The sequence below is a fragment of the Geotrypetes seraphini genome, chromosome 3, assembly GCF_902459505.1.
Source record: "Geotrypetes seraphini chromosome 3, aGeoSer1.1, whole genome shotgun sequence".
Lineage (NCBI taxonomy): Eukaryota > Metazoa > Chordata > Amphibia > Gymnophiona > Dermophiidae > Geotrypetes > Geotrypetes seraphini.
The window spans coordinates 209,684,954-209,711,929 of NC_047086.1; the positions used below are offsets into that span (position 1 = coordinate 209,684,954).

Sequence of the window (26,976 nt, forward strand, 5' to 3'; positions counted from 1 at the left end):
GTCGCCCAAGACCAAATCTTTTGGGCCTCCTGACACAAGAGGCGAGAGCCCATCCCACCCTGCTTGTTGATGTAGTACATTGCAACTTGATTGTCTGTGCACAGCAGAAGAACTTGAGGAAAGAGGAGATGCTGAAAAGCCTTGAGGGCATAAAACATCGCTCGGAGTTCCAGGAAATTGATGTGATGTTTCTTTTCCTGGGCAGTCCAAAGACCCTGAGTTTGGAAATCGTTCAAGTGTGCTCCCCAGGCATAGGGGGAGATGTCTGTGGTGATGACCAGATGATGAGGAGGCAGATGGAACAGGAGGCCTCTGGAGAGATTGTAAGTTTTCAACCACCATTGTAGAGATTGACGAAGAGATGATGTCACAGATATGTGTCGTGAGCAAGGATCCGTCGCCTGGGACCACTGGGTAGCTAGGGTCCATTGATGAGTGCGCAGGTGAAGACGTGCGAAGGGGGTGACATGAACTGTCGAGGCCATGTGACCCAAGAGTATCATCATTTGTTTGGCAGAGATGGAGAGCTGTGGAAGAATCTGCTGACAGAGATGAAGAAGAGTCTGAAGGCGATTGAATGGAAGAAACGCCCTCATGAGGACCGTGTCCAGGATTGCTCCTATGAATTGAAGTCGCTGAGTGGGTATGAGATGTGATTTGGGCAGATTGATCTCGAAACCCAAAAGTTGAAGAAAGAGGATGGTCTGGTTGGTGGCATGAAGCACTGCCTGAGAGGAAGGAGCCTTGATTAACCAGTCGTCTAGGTAAGGGAAGACCTGAAGATGGTGGGAGTGGAGAAAAGCGGCCACCACAATGAGACACTTGGTGAACAACCTTGGAGAGGAGGCAAGACCGAAGGGTAATACCTTGTATTGGTAATGACGGCGATTGATCATGAAGCGGAGATATTGTCTGGAGACTAGATTGACCGGGATGTGAGTGTAGGCCTCCTTGAGATCGAGGGAGCATAGCCAGTCGCCCTGAGTGAGAAGAGGATAAAGAGTGGCCAGAGAAAGCATTTTGAACTTTTCTTTGACCAAGCATTTGTTGAGATCTCGGAGATCTAGAATGGGTCTGAGGTCTCTGTTTTTTTTGGGAACCAGAAAATAGCGGGAGTAGAATCCCTGCCCCTTCTGATCTAGAAGAACTTCCTCTATGGTGTTCAGAAGAAGAAGAGATTGGATCTCCTGAAGGAGAAGGGAGGACTGAGGAGTGTTCAAAGCAGACTCTTTTGGAGGACATTGGACAGGGAGAGTCTGAAAGTTGAGAGAATAGCCGTGGCTAATGATGTTGAGAACCCACTGGTCTGAAGTGATGAGCTCCCAATGTCTGATGAAAAGAGTAAGACGTCCTCCTATGGGTTGAGGCAGAAGAGTTGATGGCAGAAGACTGGCTAAGCCCTGGAGAATGGAGTCAAAAGGATTGAGTAGATTTTGGTTGCACAGGAGGCTTTACTGGTTGTTGCTGCTGTGCACGAGGTTGTTGGCGCTGTGGTTGACGTGGGCGCCTCAGCTGCTGAGGAGTAGAAGGCAAGGGTCTAGCCGAATAGCGGCGCTGGTAGGCAGATTGTTGGTGAAATGGCCGGACAGGTGGAGGCTTTTTCTTGTTTTTAAGAAGAGTGTCCCAGCGAGTCTCATGTGCTGACAATTTTTGTGTGGTGGAATCGAGAGAATCAACAAATAATTCATCTCCAAGGCACGGAGCATTGGCGAGGCGGTCCTGATGGTTAATATCAAGCTCAGAGACCCTCAGCCAAGCCAGACGGCGCATGGCAACAGCCATCGCCATAGCTCTCGAGGTGAGTTCCAAAGTGTCATATATTGAACGAACCATGAATTTTCTGAGCTGCAAGAGACTGGAAGAACAATGGCGAAAAGCAGAAAGTTTTCGGTCAGGCAAGTATTTTTCGAAGGAAGCCGTTTGCTGAATGAGGTGTTTCAAATAAAATGAGAAATGAAAGGCATAATTACCGGATCTATTGGCAAGCATGGCGTTCTGGTATAATCGCTTGCCAAATTTATCCATGGCCTTCCCCTCTCTGCTAGGAGGGACTGAGGCATAGACACTAGCGCCCGCAGACTTTTTGAGAGTAGACTCGACCAATAAAGATTCATGCGGGAGTTGGGGTTTGTCAAATCCTGGAATTGGAATAACTTTGTATAAAGAATCCAATTTGCGAGGGGCTCCAGGGATAGTCAAGGGAGTTTTGAGATTTTTATAGAAGGTCTCCCTCAAAATATCATGGAGGGGCAATTTAAGAAATTCCTTTGGAGGCTGATCGAAGTCCAAAGCTTCCAGGAATGCTTTAGATTTCTTGGATTCAGCCTCCAAAGGAATGGACAGAGAGTCACACATCTCCTTTAGAAAGGATATAAAGGAGGAATGGTCCGGTTTAGAGGAAGGATCATGAAGAGAAGGATCCTCCTCCCCCGAAGAAACCTCATCCTCAGAAAGTAAGGGCTCTTCAGAGTCATCCCAGAGATCAGGATCTCTTACCTGGGAACTTCGACCCCGAGAGTCCGGTGTCGATGGGTCAATATGTTGGGTCTTACGTGCCGATTTCTCGGACCGCAAGGAAGCGGTACCGGGAGAAGTTAAAGACTGCTGATGTCGGGACTGAGTGGACATAAGCATTGGTTCAGAAGTCTGGACAGCTCTATGAAGACCTCTCGGTTCCGGGGCAAGTAACGGCATGGAAGCCGAGGAGGCCGAATGGACCGGTACCGACAGAGTGGAAGCCGACAATAGGGGTTGTTCCACAGTCAGTACCAGTGGCTCAGACCGGACCGGGACTGGAAGGTTCAGCGCCAACAGAGCAGGAAGGAGTTGCTGCAACTGCTCTTTGAGTTGGACTTGAAGGATAGCCGCAATGCGGTCATCCAAGGATGGCACCGGTATCGCTTTCTTTTTCTGCGGTACCTGTGGTGCCGCTCGACACCCAGTGGATGAGGATGCCGAGGAGGATGCACTCACCTCTATAGGGGCGGAGCATTTACGGGGGCGCCTCGAGGTCGGCAGGACTGAACTCTCTGCCACAGCGACCGGAGGACGCTCCAGGGAGGAAGGCTTCTTAGCCGGCTTACCTGTAGGGGGCGACGCCGGGGCGGTGTCACGCAGTGTCGATGAAGTGGGTGCCGGCTGAGAAGGTGTCGACGCCGATGCCGATGGATCAGTCATCGCTGCACCGAAAAGGATTTTTTGTTGAAGCTGCCTGTTTTTTAAAGTGCGCTTCTTTAAAGTAGCATAACGGGTGCAGGTGGAAGCCTTGTGATCCGGACCCAAGCACTGCAAACACCAATTGTGTGGGTCGGTCAAGGAGATGGGCCTCGCACACCGCTGGCACTTCTTGAACCCGGGCTGAGGGGGCATGAAGGTAAACATGGCCTCCGCTAAATCGAAAGCGGAGGACTCGATGATTACAACAGGCCCTGCCGGGGCAAACCCGAAAAAATCTAAAAAACAAAAGTTTTGTTATTTTTTTTTTTTTTTTAAAGAAAAAAGAAGTAAAAATGAAAGGAAAAATATTCTGAAGGGAAAAAAACGTGAGCGGGAAGGCAAGCACAGAACTTTCAACGGCCGTTGAAAAACACGCGTCTTCTTAGCTCCGCGGAAACTAAGAAACTGGGGACCGCGCGCCTCCGTCGGGCGGGAAGGCGCTCATGCATGCGCAGTGCGGCCTAACTAGAACTTTCTAAGTTCTTAGAGTGCAATCACTCTAAAATTGTCCGTACCGGGGCTCCGTCGGTGCCGTCACCCATCAGTCAAGAATATGCTGCGTGCTTGTCCTGGGATAATCACTATTTCATTCAGCACCCGATTATAACCTTAAAAAAACCTTTGTTAAGAGCTAAGCCAAATAGCTAAGTCTTGAATAACTTCCTTAACTTCTATTCTCTCTAATCTCTAAAAGGGAGACTCTTCCAAATTTCTGGTGTAAAACAGCAGAAAGTGCCATGCTGGGTTGCCCTGAAACTAATGTATAGATACTGAGAAGCTGCCAACTCTTTTTTCAAAGACAATCAAAGAGGGCGATTAGAAACCTGTGGACAAAGTAAACTCACCAAATACATTGGCTTAAATATTTTTCTTTCCGACTTCCGGTGACGTCACGATCCAAGATGGAGGGTTAGAGACTTTGCTCTGACTCTCCCCTCTAAAGTGCAAAACTTTCCCGTTGCGGGACGCTGAATTTGGAGCGCCCGAGGTCAGACGAGTGTGGGGGAAGCCCGGGGCACTAGCGAGATGCCATCAAAGAAGCGAGTGGAGCCCGGCAGATCGTCGGAGCGTGGAGGTGAGCAGGGAGGCCTCCGCCACGTGCGCGGGACCTCGGGCTTGTCCGCGCGCGAGTCGGGAGACAGCGCGTTGGAAGAGGAATCGGAGCGCGATGCTTCCCCGAGGCTACGGCGAGCGGGGTCGGCGGCGGCTGTTACAAAAGCCGACCTGAAACTGTGGGCCACTGAAATTAAAGAGGAGGTGGCGGCTGTAAAAGGCAAAATTAAAGAGGCTGTAAAAGAGATAAGGCAGGACTTTGCAGACTTGCTGGGCAGAGTGGAGGACACTGAAAAGCGTTTGGGGGAGCAAGAAGAGACGGTTCAGGGACTTACAACTCAGGTGAAGGCAGTCCAAAAAGATCTTATAGACTGCTGTGCCCAAGTGGAGGACCTGGAAAATAGGTCCCGAAGGAATAATGTTCGGATCCGGGGAGTTCCAGAAACTGCTGAGTATGGGGACGCTGCGGCTGTGGTGCAGGAGCTCAGCCGGTTCCTGCTGGCTGATGGTGGAGCCCCTGATAACACCTCTGGGGGCCTGAGAGTGGATAGGGCGCACCGAACCCTGGGTCCGAAGAATGGGGATTACCCGAGAGATATTATTGCCTGCATCCACCACTTCCCTGATAAAGATCGTCTGGTGAAGAAAGCTAGAGACTTGGGCGTTATCTCTTGGAAGAATTTGAAAGTGGAGATATTTCAGGATCTCTCGAGCATTACTTTGCAGAAGAGGAGGGAGTTTCGCCCGTTGTTGGAGGTGCTGAAGCAGAACAACTTGAGATATCGATGGCTGTTCCCGTTTGGTCTACTGGTTACTTTCAATGGAGTGCATAAGCGGGTGACGACCGTGGCGGAGCTGCAGGCGTTACTTCTGAAGGAGGGCCTGGTGAAAATGGGAGATTCTGTTTTGAGCAAAGTGGCGGCGCAGAAGTTGGAGCGGTATCAGTGGAAAGCGGTGCCCCAGAGACGGAGAGGAAGGCAGAGCGCTCGACAGGAGGGAGAAGCAGCCGAGCTGAGTGCAGCGGCGGCACCGGACACCTGAGCGGCTGGCTGAGGGCGGATGCGTTTAACCGCTACTGGGTCCTGGACTTTGATGCTGCTCTAGTGGTGACTTTGGGAGTGTGACTGGGCATGTATGGGCGAGGGTCTGGGGAGTGCTTGGTGGGGGGTCCTGGTGAGTATGAGGTGTGGATGTGGGGACGGGAAGTATCACAAAGGTGACATGGGGGGGTGGTGAGGTCACTTGAAGTCTTGGAGGGAGTGGGGAGAATGGGAGTGTGGGTTAGGTGGGGAGGGGGGTGGGGAAAGTTGGGGAGGAGGGGGGAGGACGGAGGGAGGGTGGGATTGGGAGGGGGGGACTGGGTTACGAAGGGAGAAGGTGGGGGGAGGTGCAGGGGTGATGAGTGTGCTGTCTTTAATGGGGGATGGGGGGGGATAATGTACTCAGATTGGGCAGTTTGAATGTTAAGGGGCTTAACATGCCACGTAAACGGCAATTGTTGTTGAAAGAAGTTAAGCGCTTACGTTTTGATATCTGTTTTGTTCAAGAAACTCACTTTGTAAAAGCTGGGGAAAAGCTTGTACAGTTTCGGGAGTATCCAGTGAGGGCTTGGGCTTCCAATAGGGTGGAGCGGAAAAAGGCGGGGGTGGGGATTTTGTTTTCCCACAAGTTGCGGGTGGTCCCAGATAGGGAATGGAGGGATGAAGGAGGGAGGTGGCTTATCTGGACTGGTACTGTTGATGGAACTCGGGTAACGTTGGTTAATTTGTATGCACCTAACTCTCAACAGGGTCACTTTTTTGACCTCCTCCTGTCTAAAATCTTGTCGGTTAAGGTGGGGCCTGTGGTGGTGGGGGGGGATTTTAATTTGGTTCTTAACCCAGAGTGGGATTCCACGGGCAAGGAGGGTGATAGACTCAAGAAGGATAGAAAATGTCTGGAGAGATTTCTGGAAGTCCTTAATGTGGAGGATGGGTGGCGGGTTCAACATTGGATGGGTCGGGACTACACCTTTTATTCCCCTGTACATGAGGTATACACTCGCATTGATTTGGTATGTGTGGATAAAGGGTGGGGGGGTAAAGTGATAGATACCAAGATTGATACCATTGGATGGTCAGACCATGCCCCGCTCTGGGTGGATCTGAAATGGGGAGGACCTCGGGGGGGAGATATGTATTGGAGATTGAACGATACCCTGCTGGGAGATCCGAAAATAGTGCAAAAGTTGGAAACGGGGATTTATGATTTCCTAGAATTTAATAATGTGGATCAGTTCTCCCCCATGACGATCTGGGAAAGTTTAAAAGGGGTGTTAAGGGGGGAATTGATCTCTATAGCAGCCTATAAGAAAAAGTCCAGGCAGCAGGAGGAATTGCAGCTCCGGGAGACGCTCCGCACTCTGGTGGATCAACATAAGAGGGGACAGGGGGGCCTGCAGTTGAGGCTTCGACTTCAGGAAACCCGAATGGCTCTTGGGAAGTTGGAAGATGAGGTGATTAAGTTTAATCTTGAGAAGTTGAGGCTTAAATATTTTGAATCGGGAAATCGGGCTAGTAAACTTTTGGCTCATAGGGTCAAATTGAAGCAGTCTAGGAGTAATATTTTGGCTATTAAGGAGCGCGATGGCACGGTAATTACTGACGATGTAGGCATTCAGCGGCGGTTTCGGGAGTTTTACCAGGAGCTTTATACCCCAGAGCTTAAGGGCTCGGAGGTGGAGAGCCAAGCCTATTTGAGGGATTTGGGGCTGCCTACCCTATCTAACTCGGATGCGCTGGGGCTGGAGGGGGATATCACGGTGGAGGAGGTGTTACACGTTATTAGACATTTGAAGCCGGGAAAGTCCCCTGGACTGGACGGGTTTACAGGACTGTTCTATAAGAAACTTTCTCCCTTGGTTGCACCTTTGTTAACTAGATTATTTAATTCTCTGAAAGAGGGAGAGCGTTTGCCTTTCTATATGCGCTTGGCAGGGATTACGATAATTCCTAAGCCAGGGAAAGATGCGTCTTTGCGTGGCAGCTATCGCCCTATCTCTCTATTAGGAATTGATACCAAAATCCTGGCCCGTATCCTGGCCGATAGGATGGCGACTCATATGCCGGACCTGATCCACCCGGATCAGGTGGGGTTCATTGGGGGGCGTCAGGCGGCTGATGGTATTAGGAGGGTGCTGAACTTGGTGTGGGCGGCTCGTAGATCAGGGTCTCCGTGGGTGGCGGTGGCGGTGGATGCCGAAAAGGCGTTCGACCGGGTGGATTGGACGTTTATGGAGGCGGTTCTACGCCAGATGGGATTCGGGTCGCGTTTTATTTCTTGGATTCTTACGCTTTACCATAACCCGATGGCTTGTGTCAAAGTTAATGGGGTCTATTCCAAGCCCTTCGAATTACATAGAGGGACGAGACAGGGGTGCCCGCTCTCTCCTCTGTTGTTTGCTTTGGTGATCGAGCCTTTGGCTCAAAGTATCCGTCTGTCTCGGCTTGTGAAGGGGGTGCAGGTGCAGGGGGGTGAACACAAACTGTCCCTTTTTGCGGATGATATTTTGGCCATAGTGGAGGGGTCGGAGAGGTCGCTTCTGGCTTTGAGGGATTTGATGCGTGATTATGGGAGGATCTCAGGCTTTAAAGCTAATATGTCTAAGACGGAGATCTTGAACATTTCGGTACCAGCGGCGGAGGCCCTGGAACTGCAAAAGGGGGTACCCTTCCGCTGGGTGACGGGCCCTATTAAATACCTGGGGATATGGCTTGGGGTGGAGTGGGATACCCTGTTCCGCCTTAATTATCTCCCCTTGGGAGAGACATTGAGACGAGATCTTGATAGATGGGACCCTCTGTACCTTTCCTGGATGGGCAGAATGGAGGTGGTACGTATGATGGTCCTGCCCAGATTTCTTTACCTCTTTCAAGTGCTTCCGGTTGAAGTCCCTAAAGCCTATTTTATTCGCTGGCATAGGTCGCTTTTGCATTTTATATGGAAGGGTAGGCGTCCTCGGGTTGCGAGATATGCCATGTTCAAATTTAAGGAGGAGGGAGGACTGGGATTACCCAATTTGGAACTATACTATAGGGCGGCGCAGCTTAGGGCGGTTGTGGAGTGGCATGCGAACCCAGCTAAATTGTGGGTTCAGGTGGAACTGGGTCTATTGGGGGATCCTAGGGGCATACCGGCTCTGTCTTATCTACCGTGGGTGGGCTTGCGGGAGACGGAAATTGCTTCTATTTCTAATCCTTTTATACGATGGACGCTTCGGGTCTGGAAGGGGGCATGTAGGAAACTGATGGGTAAGATGCGGGGACTACATTTTTTGCCTATTCGGTACGCGGAGGATTTCGTTCCGGGTAGGGACGGTGGAGTCTTTTGTAGATGGGAGCGAGGTGGGCTAAGATGGTTTGGCCAGCTGTTGGAGGGGGAGCGTATTCGTGGGTTTCCTGAGGTCCAGGCCTCTTTCCATTTGGAGCAGCGTGATATATTCCCCTATCTACAGGTGAAGGATTATGTTATGCGCATTAAAGCGGGGGACCCTACCGCATATAAGCGCTCGAGGTTTGAGTTAATGTTGGGGGACCCAGTGCGTCGGGGCTGCATTTCACAATTATATCGCTTACTGCTTGCCGACCCGGATCGGAAGACTTCATATATGAGGGCTTGGGAGGTAGATTTGGAGATCACCTATACGAATGAGGAATGGGAACAAATAGCATTGCGAATCCATCATGTGGCGGTGGCTCCACAATTGGTAGAAAATGCACTTAAGCTCCTTGTGAGATGGTATGTTACACCTGTGGTGCTTGCAAAGATGAATACCTCATGTGCAGGGGAGTGCTGGAGAGGGTGTGGCCTGAGGGGTACATTCTTTCATATGTGGTGGGAGTGCCCTCGTCTTGTGGACTATTGGACTCAGGTGTTCCGTTATGTGGGGTGTCTCTTGCAATGTCGATTACCGTTTGGAGCGGAGGCGGCTTTGCTGGGGGTACTCCCCGGGACAGTGGAGGCTACGCAGGACAAGTTGGCTAGACTGGCTTTTACAGCTGCTAGACTGGTGTTGGCATCTCTTTGGAAGAGCCACACGATACCTACGGTGGCGATGATGCGAGTGAAATTGGGATGGGTTTGTGAGAAATTTAGGCTCTCTGCTCTACTTACCCGCCAAAGGCGACAGTTTGAGGACCTATGGGGAAGGTTCCTGGAGATGGAGGGACTTGATGAGTAATTTGTATTGCACTCTTAGACGGGGCATCTCCGACGGGGGTCCTTCCTTGCCTTTTTTACCTCTTGGGACTATGACTTGTTACTTCTTCCTTTCGGATGTCTCATGTGTGGGGGGGGGATATAGAGGATACTGGGGGATGGGTAATTCAGAGGGTCGTGGGGGGGGCGGGAGGGGGGGAAGGGGGGGTTGGGCGGGTAGGGGATAGGGGACAGGGTGTCTGGGGGGGAGGGGGGTGTTCTAATGTATACACTGTATTCCAGAATGTGTGGTTTTGTTCACATGGTACATGGTACATGTTGTACTTGTATCGCAGAGTTACAAAAAAAAAAAATATTTTTCTTTCCATCAGAAGGGGGCTCATAAAGCTATTTTATATAAAATTCTTTAGGATAACTGTGCAAAAGGAAACTATGTGGAAATGGCATAAAAACTGATACAAGATTTAGGAGTAGAAGGTTCTACGAGGGGGGTGCTAAAAAGTTCTCAGCCCAACCAACTGACTCTCTAAATTCTGAGCATTATTTTGCCGTTGTAGCTGAAGAAAGTGTTATCTTATTTCAAGTGCCAATTTGCAGAAACAAAATTCTAAGTTTTGACATGGTTTCAGATCATTGATTGAACCATATCCACATCATTCTCTTGGTTGGGCTGAGAACTTTTCTGCACCCCCCCATACAACTTTGGTTGAGCCGAATATAAAGTCTATACCCAAACTGGTCATAAATGCATGTATGCAAGGACAACAATATTTTTTATTGTGATTATACATTACCCCACCGACAGTGGTGTTGATGGAGTTCAGAAAGGAAGGAAAATACATGAAGTGGAATGAAGAAAATGCAAACTTAGCCCATTTTATTTTGGCATTGTGCAGTTATTCAGTTTCTTGGGATCAATTAATTCAGTATATACAGTAGGTACCCTCTTTAACATGTAGTTACCAAAGACAGCATTGCTATATCTGTTTGATGAAGACCCAATATTGAACATTTTTATGAGCGGCAGGGAGGGATTTTTACTTCAGAAACTATGGGGCTCATAATCAAAAGAGAAAAACGTCCAAAACCTGGCCTAAGTCGGCACTTGGACAAACATTTCTCAAAAACGTCCGAGCGCCGAAAATAAAAACGGGTTTTGGACATATTTCTAAACGACCTAGGCCTTCATAGTGCTGCTCAACGTCCAAAGCTAAACGGGGCGGTTCGGGAGGCGTTTCGAGGGCGGGAGTTGGGCGGGACGTGGGCTGGCTTAGACTTAGTCGTATAGCATGTAAATCTGAAAGTTTTACAACAAAGCTTAGACAGAACTTGGACGCTGTGACTTAGACCATGTAAAACATGGTCTAAGTCACAAAAACCCACCTAAACTCACCAGATAAGCATTTCAAACACATAACACAGACCCCCACACACTACCCCAGTGATCACCAACCCCCCCCCAATAAAAATTTATTCACAACTTTAAATTTCAGCCTCCAGACCATCATCACCTGGCCGCCTGGCATAGGAAAACCTAGTCGACCAGCACAGAGGTAGCTTAAGTTGTCATGGGGGTGGGTTAGGGACCCATAGAGAAGAGGACCCATGCCCATAAGCCCCTGTAATCACTGCATTGCTACTTAAACATGTGCACTTCCCTATACAACCCCAAACCCTTTTTTACTGGCATATAAGTGGCTCCTGCAGTCATAAGGGCTATTGGGGTGGTAGATAAGTGGGTCTAGGGAATTCTGGAGGTGGTTTGGGGGGCTTACCATGACCTATAAGGGAGCTGCAGGGAGAAGAAGCCACGGCACCCTTTTTGTGAAGTTCACAGCAGTGCCCTGTAAGGTACCCCACTATTTAGGTGGCATGTCTGGGTGTTCAATCCATCACTTTGCAAACCCCTCCCACATCCAACAGGGCTTGTTCTAGGCGTTTTGGACTTGGACAGAAAGTTGGACGGAAATGTGGTATAAAGATGGACGATTTAGCGGCTTGAACGATCAGATCTGCAGGACGTATAATTAGACGATTTTCGAAAGTAAAAAAAAGTTGGACGTCTCTTTCGAAAATGTGTCTTAGGCTCTTTTTAAGTTTGGACGACTTTCGAGATGGATATAAACGGACTTAGACGTCCCTTTCGATTATGCCCCTCCATGTATGAAATCACGACAATGTATTATGACTTACTGGAGGTCTGGGGATTCACCGACTTACACACATTGGAGAAATTCTGTTTTTGCTTTGAGAGTAAAGTAACGAAACAATATTCATGCTCAGAAAGGGAAGCCATCATGATGGAGCACGTTTCAAAGATTTGGGGCCCTATATGGAACTCTTTGATGCCACAAGCATGAAGTTATTTTGAATTACTGGTATGAAGAGTAAGAGCCTAGATTGTCACCATAGTGGGGCTAAGGGTGAGGACTGAGGGGGTTGAAGAACTGGGAAACGATAATTGAGAGAAACTGCAAATAGCTGTTACAGTTGTTCGAAGACTATGTGGAAAGGTGTAAGGCAGGGTTTCCCGAGTCAGTCCTGGAGTACCCCCTTGCCAGTCAAGTTTTCAGATATCAGTAATAAATATGCATGGAAGAGGTTTGCTTACAGTGGAGGCAGTGTATGCAAATCAATCTCATGCATATTCATTGTGGATATCCTGAGAACCTGACTGGTAAGGGAGTACTCTAGGAGCAACTTGGGAAAAACTGAAAGGAACCCCACATCCACCATTTACTGTTATTCTTGGTGGTAAATTAATTTGGCAGTCATGATCTTCTCTTGTTGTTATTTCGTTATTTGTTGTGATTCCTTAATTAGTTATGGTGGTATTTGACATCTTGTCTTTCTATTATACAGTGCTGGTAAATTAAGTATTTTAAAAAATACATTGGTTTACCTATAATCAAACAAAGTTATACTAGAGACTAGGAACGGCCTACTATTTACAAGAGTTTTTCATTGATAATAAATGTAACTCTTCTTAAAGAGTGAACACCATGGGCCAGATTCAGTAAAGGGCATCCAAAGATAGGTGCCATTAAGTCCCATGCTCGGTGCCAATTCTATATAAGTTTCATAGTGCTAATCAACCTTTATAGAAAAGCACTTAGGTCTCCTTTTACTAAGGTGTGCTAGCGTTTTTACCGCACTGCATTGCCACGTGCGCTAACCCCGTGTTACGCGCCAAGAACTAACACCAGCTCAATGCTGGCATTAGCATCTAGCGCAAGCGGCAATGCAGTGCACGCTAAGCGCGTGCTAAAACCGCTAGCGCACCTTAGTAAAAGGAGCCCTTAGTGCGGATTCCCACGCCCTGCTTTGGGAGCAAGAGCTTATGCCTGTTGAAACCTGGTGTAAATTCTTGTGCCCAATTGATGCCCGTTGGACACGTAAATCCAGGTGTTCTATTATATCATGTCTAATTTCTGGGAATGCCCCTGACCTGGCCATGATCCTCCTACAGCCACACTCCCTTCTGAATTGCATGCCATATTATAGAATAGATCCAACGCTATCAAAACAGTATCACACAGACTTATGTTAACATTTTTTAGCATTTTTTTGCGAGGTCTTCAGAAGTGTCAGTCTATAGCCAAGTGATCTTGTTCAGAAGAGGTTATCAGAGCGGGATGGTGCAGAACGAATTACAAGGGGGGGACTCTTCTTGAAACAGCCTTTCGGTGAAACATGTCAAATTGACAGGTTCCTTCCTGATATGAGCAACTTAATAAGCAAAGATAAGTTTAAAACTTTATATGATATTGTCAAGTAACTTTAAATGAGCACGGCGCACTTAAAAAGAATAAAATATATATGTAAAAATATAAATAATTTATAGAAAAGTGGGTCTCTTGACAAGGCCAGTGTCGAAAAAGTACCTTAGCCATTGAAAAATACTTGGCTATAGAATGGCAATTCTGAAGACCTTGCAAAAAAAATGCTAAAAAATGTTAACGTAAGTCTGTGTGATACTGTTTTGATAGTTTTGGATCTATAAATTAATAGCAGTATCTACACAATGTTAGCTACATAAAAATACTATTTTTTAATATTATAGAATAGAGCATAGTGTAGATCAGTGTTTCTCAACCTGTGGTACACATACCCTAGAGCCATGATCTCAAACTCAAACCTTTTGCAGGGCCACATTTTGGATTTGTAGGTACTTAGAGGGCCGCAGAAAAATTGTTAATGTCTTACTAAAGAAATGACAACTTTATATGAGGTAAGTACCTACAAATCCAAAATGTGGATTATCTGAAATCTGAAATTATCAGAAGCAATTAAGGAAATATTTATAAACTATAATCGGCGGCAGGTCGGCTTGGGGGCAGGCAGGCTTTGGCGTGGATCGGCTTCATGGGAGGGCGGGAGGGAGGAAAGGGGTGGGACAAAGGCTGGAAGGCAGTGAGGGGGAGGGGGCACCAACTTGGGACACAGAAGGAAGGGAGGGGCCATTAACAGGGAAAACAATAAATGTGACCATTTTACACAAGGGAGGGAGGAAGGGGGCACTAATCTGGGACATAGTAAGACGGGAGGGAGGGAATAGAAAGGGACAATTGTTGGGCCTGAGTGTGTGAGTGAGAGGGAAAGGAGGAGGAAAATTGGACATAGAGAGGAGTGAGGTAGAGATGCAAGGGGAATAGAAGGATGAAAGGGAGAAATGTTGAATATGGTGTGGAGAGGGAACAGAGGGATAGATTGAAGGGGATGCAAGGGGGAGTAATGTTGGGCATAGTGATGGAGGGAGAGCTATGGCATGGTGTTGGAGAAGAGTGATAGAAGAGAAATGGGCATGAGGCTGGTGGGCAGTGGTGAAAAATGCTGCATATGATCTGGGGGATGAAAGAGGAAGAAAAGTTGGACTCCTGGAGGGATAGAGAGAGATGTTGGTTGGGGAATGGAATGAGGTCTGGAGGAGAGGATGCATGCAGGAGGCAGAAAGAACTAAAGAAATATTGGATGCACAGTCAGAAGGAAGTGCAACCAGAGACTCATGAAATCACCAGACAACAAAGGTAGGAAAAATGATTTCATTTTCAATTTAGTGATCAATATGTGTCAGTTTTGAGAATTTATATCTGCTGTCTATATTTTGCACCATATTTGTCTATTTTTCTATAGTTGTTACTGAGGTGACATTGCATATTTTAAAGTCATCTGCCTTGACCTCTTTGACAAAAAATCGAATATAAATGATAATTAACATTTTCTCTGTATAGTGTGCTTTGTGTTTTTTTAATTTTGTGGTTACCATTATGTATTAGTAATATTATATTGTGTGTATATGAAAAATGGATGGAAGAAATTGCATTACAATTAGTATTATTATTATGGGGTGGAGTCAGGGGCGGAGTCTGGGCAAATCTGGGGCAGAATTTGGGCGGGGATACTTGGTTGGTATTTGTTAGGCTTAGGGAGTAGAAACACTGGTGTAGATGAAAGTGTAACTCCTAATTACTATCAATTATGTGCAAATCGACTCCAATAATTGGCCTAATTGACTAATTAGTTTACATGCACATCTGGGATCTGTGCCCAAATTTGGGTGCTCAAGTTTTAGGGTAACCTATATGAAACCTGAGGGGATTTGCAAAGAGGGTGCACTTCTTTCCACATGCATACAGTATTGAGAAAGAGAGCGTGGTCGAGTCTTGGCGGGCAACCGATTCACTACAGAGTTCTCATGCAAATGAAGTGATTGGACGCATGCCCCAAAGCGACCCCACAGATCGCTGCAGAGCGATCCAGACACATGCGCAGACCATCCTCTTTGCCTGTAGATGTGGTTTGCACATGCCCCTGTACTCTGCACAAGCTTGAGGTCAAAACGAAAGGGGAAGGGGCGGCTGCACTCGCTGGCCCCACGAGAATCATTTCAATGGAACAGAACACGCTTTGCAGCCAGACTGAAACAACACAGAACAGAACACGCTTTAAACCCACTGGTTACACCCGCGGGCTCGCAGAAAGGCAAGGCAGCAGAGAGCAGGGCACTTTTTGCACAAGGGAGATGCTTTATTTTGATGGTTTAATTTTTCATACTGAGATTTCAAGGCAGCAGAGAGCAGGACAGTCAGCAAGGACGTGAGTGACTGGTCCTCAGCAGTCGCTTCTTTTTGGATCGGCAAGCCCAATTGATGTTCCTTCTTATGTTTAGCGAATCGCTGCCTTCCTACTTATGCAGGCAATTTCCCCTCATTTCCATGTGCGGATTGGATTGGATCGGATCGGAGATTGATCGCACAGCTGTTTAGTGAATCGGGTCGGGAAACGATCGCAAAACCATCGGTACACGAACGGTAAGTTTAGTGAATCTAGCCCTTGGTTCTTTAAAAATGATGATTATTTAAAAAATAACTTAACTCAACAGGATGGGACGGGGAAATGAGTTCCCACAGGGACGGGGGAAAATTTGTCCCCATGCCATTCTCTACAAGGTACAAGGTAATTGAATGGGTTTAGTACGAAGAGAGACTGAGCAGACTGCGGCTCTACACTCTAGAGGAACGCAGGGAGAGGGGGGACATGATTGAGACATTTAAATACATCACAGGACGTGTCGAGGTGGAAGACGACATCCTCTTCCCCAAAGGACCCTCGACCACAAGAGGGCATCCGCTTAAACTCAGAGGAGGGAAATTTAGTAGTGACACCAGGAAGTATTTTTTCACGGAAAGGGTGGTAGATCACTGGAATAAGCTTCCGGTGCAGGTGGTCGAGGCCACCGGCGTGCTTGACTTTAAGAGTAAATGGGACATGTACGTGGGATCCCTACGTAGGCCGAATCACTAGCATCTAGACTTATTGGGGTGGGTCAGTAGAATGGGCAGACTTGATGGGCTATAGCCCTTTTCTGCCGTCATCTTTCTATGTTTCTAGTCACCTTTACCACAGCAGCAGTGCTACTCAGCTTTGTAAAAGGGGCCTTAAGACTTTTAAAAAAAAAAAAAAAAAGCATGAAAACTCCTGATCTTAAAAAGACTAGTAATTTGAAAGAGATCACAGACATAGAAAATGGATGCGAGTCAATTGATGCCTCTATACTGCTTACCTAATGCTTTGCAACCTCAGGACAAAAAGACTATCTCAAAAATAGCATTTGTTTTGCAGAAGTCTTCCATTAAATTTCCTAGAACAATCCCATATCTGTATTTGTGGTAAAGAGGGACAGATAAGCCTGGGACCTGAAAAAAAAACGCCCTTCTCTCTGGAGAGATCTTGCTCTCCTGAAGAGTGTAAATAAGTGAGACTGTGTGTGTGATGAGAAGGAGAGGCCTAGGATAAAATAAATATTCTGTGGGTCCTTGAGGTGTGAATCTGCCTATGGACTGCGCAAAAGATAGGTACTGCTTACAGAGTGCACAGGCAGAGAGGAGTGTGGTCTAGTGGTTAGCGGCGCTGCCTCAGCACTCTCAAGTGAGTTCAATGCTTGTGACTTGTGACTCAATCCTCTATTGTACCAGGTACCACAGTCAGATTATGAGCCTGCCAGGACAGAGAGGGAAAATATTTAAAAAGTACCTGATTACTATTTAAGGTGAAGGGAATAAAAAGCGCGCTGGACAATCACGTGCGGACAAAGACACTAAGACAAATACACACAGGATGTCAAGCACGACGGATTAAAAAGGTAACTTTAAAGCGCTATGAGGAGGGGTTTGAGGGGGAACCTCCCCCCCCCACTTTACTTAGAAGTGGTGCCGCTGCCATTGGAGGGGGGGAACCCCCCACTTATAGAGGAAAGTGTAATTTTTCACTAAAATACTGGGAAAAATTAGTTTCCTCTCTAATGGCAAGGGGGGGGGTTTCCCCAACTCCCAACGGCAGCGCCAACACTTCTAAGTAAAATCAGTGGGTTCCCCCCCCCCACACACACACACCCCTCGGAGTGCTTTAAAGTTGCCTTTTAATCCAGCGCACTGACATCCTACACGCATTTGTCTTAGCGGCTTTGTCCTTGCGTGATTGTCCCACATGCTTTCGTCTATATACCACTATTTAATGTATTGTGAACCACCTGGTGCCACTTGAATGCTTTGAGGAGGTTTTGTGACATGCATTTCAGTACTGACATGTTTTTACCTACTGCATTTTAGGGCTGTTAGCCTAAAATGTTTGTTTTGTTTAGTTTTCCATATAATTTACGAGCATTCTTATTTTTCAAATTTTTGAACATTTTCATTTTGAGAGCAATATCATTAAAAACGAGCACACTGTCAGAGCGCACATTATCCCCTAGTACACATGCACTATTCACATATGTAGGGTTACCATATTTTACTCTGGGAAATCCCCAGACACAAGACCCACCCTGTTCCGCCCTAGCCCTGCCTAGTTCTGCCTCCAGTTCCCCCCCCCCCCAAGTTCCGCCTCCAGCTCCCACAAAGCCTCCTCTCTTCTTCTGGACGAGCTCCAGCTGCGTCTAGAGGACCTGGAGCATGTGCGGATGAATATGATGTCATCCACGCCATGCTCAGAGGCCATCCAGATGCAGCCGGAGCTTGTTGGAGCTTTCCAAACCCCGGGCAAATGTTGGGTTTGGACAGTTCTCTAAAAAGAGGACATGTCCAGGTTTTCCCGGACATCTGGTAACCCTACACATATGTATGCATTAGTGGGAAAGAAAGTATGCATTATTTCCCAAAAGTGTGCACTGTGAAAAGTATACGAGACTCTTTTGGGAGAATGTGCATTTTATGAAATCTGAAATTTCAATTTTTTCCTTTACCTTTTGAGCAAAAATTGACAAGAAATGTAGCGGGTGTTCAAATTGCAGTTAAAGGAATAGCAAAATTTGATCATGTTTCTCCATTACTTAAAGAGGCACACTGGCTCCCAGTTGCACATCGCATTTTATTTAAACTATGCTTGCTTACTTTTAAATCTCTATTATTTAAAACTCCTGCTTTTATTTTCAGAGTTTTAATTCCTTATTCTACCTCTAGATCTCTGAGATCACAAGATCAACATTTATTGGCCATTCCATCATTAAAAGTTATTAACACGAGGCGTCATACTATTTTTTCAATAACTGCTCCTCAGTCCTGGAATGATCTTCCACTGTATATAAGAGAGGAAAAGAATTTAGACAAATTCAAGACCAAACTTAAAAATTTTCTCTTTAAAGATGCTTTTAGTGAATAAACATAATTCTTTTATCTCTCTACATCTAATATTTCTTCTGTAATCATTTTTGTCTCCCTTCCCAATGTTTTTACCTTAATATATTGAATTTAATATTGATTGTAACCCCTAAATAATTTTCCTTTTGTCTTAATATTGTATGTAAAATTTTTTAACTCAAATGATTTAATCTTTGTATAAGAATGTCCATATTTTTTAATTTAATTGATAAACTGTATGTTTGTGTGATTTGTTACCTATATTTTAGATATTTTAACAAATTGTACATCGCCTAGAACTTCGAATAGGCGATTAATCAAATTATATAATAAACTTGGAAACTTGGAAACTAAATGAATTGAGAATAGCTGAAATATTTATGGTATAGAAGCATTTTAAATCAGTAATACGTTTTAAAATTTATAAAGGTTAGTATTGGTGCGTGTTGAGTGTCATTTTGAGATGTAGACTTTTTTTAGAATCCCCTATCATGATGAATTATTGAATTGATAAATTTTATACAGTAGATTTATGATTGGAAGAAGAATGGAATAAATGAAATTAAGTTAGATAAATAAATGAAATAAAGTTAGATAGTAATCAAATAGTTTTTAAGTGGAGGTAATAGATTATAATATTAAACCTTAATTAATTTGGTAGGGAGGTTGGGACAAAGCAGGTGATGTCATGAGGAGCAAGAGAAGATTGGTTTTCTTTCTCTTGAAGAAACCCCATTATCGGGAGATCTCCATAATCTGAGGCTTGTCCCTATATATAAAATTCAATAAAATACTAATCGGGACATAGTCTACTGTCCATTTTGACTTTTCTAAATGGTTCTGTGTATGTATATTTAATTAACAGATAACCATTTAATTTTTTTGGTCTTTTGTTATATTTTAACTATTGCCCATGTTTTCATTTTCATCCGAAAATGACCATGTGTTTTTGGCTGGAGATGAAAATGTATGCTTTGTTCTGTTTGTATCCCTCCCCCTCCCAACAGAAGTTGCCTCTCCTAATGGACCCTCCCTACCCTGAGTGTCTCTCATTTCACACATAATCCCCCCCCCCCCGGGCTTGTTTTACAATCCCTGGCAGTCTAGGGGTATAATTGTGGCAGGAGTAGTTCCCTGTTATCTTGCCCATTCTAGTTCCTGTCCTGACTACACCACTAGAATCAGATCACTAGGAAATGTAAGGTAGTCCAGGTCTAAGTAAAAAAAAAAAAACCACTTAAACTCACCAGATAAGCCCTGAAAACACATAATACAGACCCTCACACACTACCCCAGTGATCATCAACCCATCCCTACCACCATAAAAATATTAATCACACCTTTAAAATTCAGCCTCCAGACCATCATCACCTGGCCGCCTGGCATAGGAAAGCCTAGTCGTCCAGCACAGAGGCGGCTTAAGTCATCTTGGGGGTGGGTTAGGGACCCATAGAGAGGAGGACCCATGCCCATAAGCCCCTGTAATCACTGCATTGATACTTAAACATGTGCACTGCCCTATACACCCCCAAAACCCTTTTCTACTGGCATATAAGTGGCTCCTGCAGCCATAAGGTCTATTGGGGTAGTAGATAAGTGGGTCTAAGGAATTCTGAAGGTGGTTTGGGGGGCTCACCATGACCTATAAGGGAGCTGTAGTGAGGAGAAGCCATGGCACCCTTTTTATGAAGTTCACAGTAGTGCCCTGTAAGGTACCCCACTATTTAGGTGGCATGACTGGGTGTGCAGTCCATCACTTTGCAGGCCCCTCCCACGTCCAACAGGGCTTGTGCTAGGCGTTTTGGACGATTTAGCGGCTTGGACGATCAGATCGGCAGGACGTATAATTAGACGATTTTCTAAACGAAAAAAAAGTTGGACGTATTTTTCGAAAATGTGTCTTAAGCTGTTTTTTTACTTTGGACTACTTGCGAGATGGACGCAAACAGACTTAGACGTTCCTTTCTATTATGCCCCTCCACGGGTTTAGCAGAGGGGTGAAGACAGCAAGCTCAGACAATCCCCTAGCGATTCACATTCACACAACCAAAGTTTTGGTTTTTGCTTTGGCCAAAATCAAGTGATGAATTTCAGCTGCAGTTTCAGTTTGGTCAGAAAGCTTTCAGACAGTTTCTATTTCTGCCTAAACTGGAAAAAAAGCAATTTCAGATGGCCTCTAATGAAAAGACATAAGAAATCCCTATTGCCTATAGACTAGGCTTCAAAAATGTGTGCTTTTAATTCAGAGATTGTCCTGAATATTGGACTTTGCAGAGTGCTTCTGGGGTGAGAGGATTGCTGCAGTCCAGGAGAAGAGCTCCCACAGACACTAGTCCTTGAGGATTTGCCCTCTTATACAACAAGGCCCAGGAGATCAAATACTTGAAGTTTTGCCCCTCCCCCACACTGAATGCCTGAAACAAAGGTATCCAGGCCATTACACCATGTTGATACATCTAACATTTTTTCTTGTAGGGAGGCAAAGAATCAACCGTTCTGAGCTCCCTTGGGAGAACGGTATAGAAAATTAAATAAATAAATAAAACATTCAACACCTTAAACTCAGAATGCAATAGTGTATGGAACAGTGGCAAGTCAAGTATGATAGCTCCTCGGTGAAAGACAGATGAAAGAAGTATGGATAGAGGCCTTGCAGAGATTGATAAAAGCAAAACCAACCTTAAAGATGGTGAAATATCCAGTAAAGCGGGGCAGGGGGAGTCCAAGCATGCTCTGAATTTGGGATACCATGACATGGAAGGCTGCTCCATTGGTGAAAGCCTTCACAATTGGTTCAGAGAGGTATGTAGAAAGGAAGCCCAGCTGAAGGATGAACATCACGATCTGTAAGAGAAAGGAGAGTGAGCTCTCGTAAAAATAACCTACATAATTTGTCCCTGGTTGATTCTAACTTGACTGGATATACAATGGACTTGCATGTTATCTAGAGCAGTGGTTCCCAACCCTCTCCTGGAGGACCACCAGGCTAGTCGGGTTTTCAGGATAGCCCTAATGAATATGCATGAGAGAGATCTGCATATAATGGAGGTGCCAGGCATGCAAATCTGCTCCATGCATATTCATTAGGGCTATCCTGAAAACCCGACTGGCCTGGTGGTCCTCCAGGACAGTGTTGGAAACCACTGATCTAGAGGACATAAGTGTTCTTCGCTTATTTTTCAGGCAGGGATGGCTTTGGCAAAAATCCTGTAATATGAAATCCAGAACAACTGCAGGATAGAGGAGCCAGCTGACTGAGCTAGAGGAGGTCTTCCTTCAATGATGCGGCTAGACCAGACATGGGCAACTCTGGTCTTCGAGGTAATCCAATTGGGTTTTCAGGATTTCCCCAATGAATATGCGTGAGATCTATTTGCATGCACTGCTTTCAATGCATATTCATTGGGGAAATCCTGAAAACCCGACTGGATTCCGGCCCTCGAGGACTGGAGTTGCCCATGTCTGGGCTAGACAATCATCCAGGCACAGTCAGAGCAATTCACGTAACAAAAACAACGTCTTCTGCTTCACAGTATCTCCGTTCCCCTACCCCATCTCCTCCCACACTCGCCCCTCAGGTCCTGTCCCCCATACACACTCTCCCCACTCATCCCAACCAGTCTAACCCCCAAAAGCCTCGATCAGTCAGTCTCCATCAAACTGTTTTCATCTCTATTCCCTCCGAGTTGATTCTCCTCCCAGCTTGTTAAACACTATTACCCTATATTTGCTGCAGGCATCTCCCCCAGAACAACTGATCTCTTCACTTGCAAAACCACATGGTGCCCAAACTTCTATACTGATCTATCTCATAGTCTGGTGAGAACAGAGTGGTTTAAGCACTGGGTGGCTTGGTCTAACAGAGTTGCACAGTTCCAGCAAAAAAAAACCCCAACAAAAACCTGATACTTTACTAAAATATCATTGAAACTGATCAGAAATACCATCTAAAATACATCTTGACCTCAACACCTCAATTCTGGTCTCTATGTTCTATGTAAAATGGGGATCTTAGAGTTAGGACCTCAGCACTAAGGCATTTATCATTAATGAGCAAGACACTGGTATATAATTAACATGTTTTCATTTCAAGTTGAAGTGTAGAGTTTATAGGAAAACTTTCCCCTAGAATTCTTAACTTTCCACAGTTAACTTACAACCACTTTTATGACCACTTGCACAACTTAATCCCAACCATAACATTTACAAGACCATCTAAATAATAATAATATCTGGTTCAAAGAAGGGCGAACAAGATGATAAAGGGGAACTCCTCTCATATGAGGAAAGACTGAAGAGGTTGGGGCTCTTCAGCTTGGAAAAGAGACAGTGAGGAGGAGATAGGATTGAAGTCTACAAAATCCTGAGTGGTGTAGAACGAGTAAAAGTAGATTGATTTTTTACTCCATCAAAAATGACAAAGACTAAGGGACACTCGATGAAGTTACAGAGAAATACTTTTAAAAACAATAGGAGGAGATATTTTTTCATTCAGAGAATGGTTAAGCTCTGGAACTCATTGCCAGAGGATGTGGTAACAGAGGTTAATGTAGTTGGGTTTAAAAAAAGGTTTAGGCAAGTTCATGGAGGAAAAGTCCATAATCTGCTATTGAGACAGGCATGGGGGAAGCCACTACTTGCCCTGGATCAGTAGCATGGAATGTTGCTACTATTTGGGTTTTGGCCAGGTACTTGTCACCTGGATTGACCACTGTAAAGCCAGGATACTGGACTAGGTGGACCACTGGTCTGACCCGGTAAGGCTATTCTTATATTCTTACGCTGTATCCTATGGCTTTAACAGCAAAGTCAGCTAGTGAATCCCTAAACATCAAACTTCTTATTGTCTTCTATAGCACATTTCAAATTTTTACAATAACTAATTATTATTTTCTACAACACATTTCTCGGTGAGGCTATAATATAGGATTTCTTCCCTTTAGCTTATCCTGGCTTACGTATCTTTCCTAGCTCTAAGCTACATTATCCTAATGCAAACTACTGTATATTCACTGTTTGGCCCTGCATCGCGCAAGAGCACTGACCGTAGTCATTGTTTTTATTCAGTTGTTATCCATCAGGTTATTTTGTTTTGACACGCATTAGGACCCCTGAGGAAGGAGTGTTTCTTTGAAACACGGACCATGTCTTATCAGTCCTTTTGGATACAAACTGTTTCATGTTTTTACGATTGTTCAATAAAGTCTTGGCGTCCTGCACATCATCACTGCAGTCTCTGTTTTTTTGTTCTTCGTCCCGATATTTGATTGCAGTTGTGTTGGATTTTCTGTTTGCTGTTGCTTATTAAAGAAATGACAATTTTGCATGAGGTAAAACTCTTTATAGTTTATAAATCTTTCCTTTTGGCTAAGTCTTAATAATAATATTGTAATTTATAGCTAAAGAGACAAATGATCAAGAAACTGTTTTATTTTACTTTTGTAATTATGGTAAACATACCGAGGACCTCAAAATAGTATCTGGAGGGCCACTTGTGATCCCCGGGCCACGAGTTTGAGACTACTGGTCTATATATTAGGACAAAGATGGTGAACAGTATGACAAGATGTGACAGAACATTGAGAGAGAAAACATGGTATGGTATGAAGCACATAGCATTAGAGACTCGAGGGTCAGGCACTTTGTCAGCAGTTTAGGGGAATTTGGATAGGCATATTCTATTAGAGGGTCAGGGGAAGAAATGAGTTTTTATTGTCTTCCTGAAGCTCAGTAGGCCTTCTAATGATCTAATGTGGGTAGGTAGTTTGTTCCAAAGGCGTGGTAGGAAGTGCGAGTAAGATCTTTTTCGGGCGTTCTCAAGGTGGAGAGCCCGTCCCAAGGGCACACATAATCGCTTTTCATCTTGAGAGCAGAGCAGTTGATTCGGGGCATAGGGCGGAAGTTTGGAGGCCATATAGGTCGCTACCATGTTGTGGAAGAATTTGTAGGCCATTACTAGGTCTTCGAAAATACATTGTTTGTCGATGGGATCGGGTGCTCTTCCTACCGACTACAAAATTGATTTTATTTTTTAGCGTGGGGGGCATGTTTGGGGATGGAGAGTAGGTATACCCTGGTTAGAATGGAAGCCTTTATTGCCTTGAAATAGGTGGCGGTAAGGGCTCACAAACTAATGTCCATGCACTAATTTGGAAATTAGCGAATGGCCATTAATTCAGAACATGGAAGATGCAGCCATTTTACAGCTATGCTAAAAGTGGCCTCAATGCATAGGAAACCCAAGCGCTAATAAAAGCACAGGCTACTTTTTAACGCAGCTTAGTAAAAGGGCCCCTAAGATTCTAAACCTTCCAGGACAGGGAAGTACCTAATGTATCTAAGTACGAGTATAACTCACCCGAGCTGCTAATGAAAAAGGCAAGAGCTAAATGCAAATAAATTAAAAGACACAAGGACTGGAGCCCCATTGCACAAAAGGTTTTCCATGCCAGTAAGACTTGTTAATTATAGTAAAAAAATGGGGGGGGGGGGGTATTCAGATGATCAAAAAATAGACAATTTAGTGATGAATCTATCAAAACAGATTTTAAATGCCAAGATAACAAATTGTCATCAATTCCTAACATTCACTTTTTTGTATGTATGTCTCTAATTATATTCTTCTTGTTCCCTCTCTGAGCAATTAATCTAGTGGTGGACATATCATAACTGTACAGACCTCAGTCTTAAGAACCTCTTATGATGTATATATCATTTCAAGTTCCTGTCTTGTATATTTTTGTAATCATTTATGTCCACCACCTCCTCACAATCCCTATTAAATCTTTATTTATAATCCTTCAATTTATTTTTAAATTAATAATACCCATAAATAGCTTTTCTTTAAAAAAACATTATAAATCGTATGAACAACAAATTATAATTCTGATTGAAAGGCAACACTTATTTTGAAATTTGATGGATCCTGCTACTATCAACGTTAACAGCTGACTGCAGCTGATCTTTGCCTCCCCCCACCTTCCAGAAATTGCCATGCTAGGTGAATGCCTAATCCTGCTTAATGAATAAGCTGAGCTTATCCAGACAAAAAAACTGTGGGCTCAATATTCAGCCATCGGCGGCTAGTGGTTTTTTTAAACACTGAATATCACAAAATTAGACCCAGCTATTCCATAGCAGGCCCTATCCTGGGACTGGCACTGAATATGTGCCAGGAAAGACCAATATTCAGTACTGTACCCTAACCAAGTTAGGATATTTATTGAGACCAAGGTGCCTGGTCAGCTATGTGGTACCAATTCTAAATGGTGCCCACATAACTCCCAGCTCCATTCTGACTCTGTCCCCAGCCTACCCCAGCACTAACCAGAGAGTGCTGCAGAGGTCAGGGTGGTTATTCAATGGAACTGTCCAGTTTTAAGTACCTCGCCTAGGGTTACTATATTTGTGAAGACAAAAAAGAGGACACATGATCCCGCACCCGGTCTCACCCTGCCCCACCCCAGCCTAATCCAAGCCCCGCCCCCCGCTTTCCACAAACTGAGCCATATGCACACGCCAGTGGATCAGGTGACCACAGTGGCATACCTGGCATATCTGATGCCTGGGGCCAATTATTTTTTACGCCCCCCCTCCTCTATATAAATGTTTTTCAAAACAGTTACAATACTACTTTATCCTAAAGCACAAAAAAGATCTTTTTTTTTACCTTTGTCTACCATAGTTTCTACTTTCCTAATCTTCTCTTCACTCTCTTCCTTCCATCCAGCCCGTCATCTCTCTTCCATCCAACATCTGCCTTCTTCCTCTGCACCTTCCATCCAGTGTCTGCCATCTCCCCCTTCCATATAGCATCTGTCTTCTTTCTATGCCCCTTCCATAAATTGTCTACCCTCTCCCCCTTCCATCCAGCCTGGGCCCCTTTCTCCTTTATTCATTCCAGCTTCACCCCTCTCTTCATTTTTATCTCTCCTTTCTCTGACCTCCCCTCCCCCCTGCTCTGGCATGTCTCTCCTCTCCTCTCATTTTCTTACTTCCTTCCCCATCTTGGTCTCTTTCCTTCTCTCCCTCCCTTCCCCCTCCCTCTCCCCTTCCCCTCAATGGTTTGGCATTTCTCTCCTTTCCTTTCCTCTCCCCAGGTCTGGTAACTCCTTTCTTTCCATCTCTCCCTCCCTCCCCATTCCATGGTCTGGCATCTTTATTTCCCTCTCCTTCCCATCTATCTCCCACACCCCATGCTATGGTAGCTCTCCTCTCCATCCCCCCCATCTAGCATCTCTCTCATCTTACCCTTCAACATCTGCACTCTTTGTCCCTATCACCCCTGTGCATCACTATCCCTTTTCTGAGCAGCATCCTCTTTGTCTCTCTCTACATCTTTCTTTGCTGACCCCCTTCCCAGGATCAATCAGTCTCT

At 45.2% G+C, this 26,976-nt stretch overlaps 1 protein-coding gene across 1 annotated transcript in view; it reads right to left on the reverse strand.

The window, feature by feature from the left end:
- The window catches only part of SLC26A10 (solute carrier family 26 member 10), a 131,308-nt gene that overhangs the window by 84,152 nt on the left and 20,180 nt on the right, over positions 1-26,976 (reverse strand). Inside the window, exon 4 of the mRNA XM_033938135.1 lies at positions 21,279-21,443. Within this exon, the coding sequence (XP_033794026.1) occupies positions 21,279-21,443 (165 nt within the window). The remainder of the gene's footprint in view (positions 1-21,278; positions 21,444-26,976) is intronic.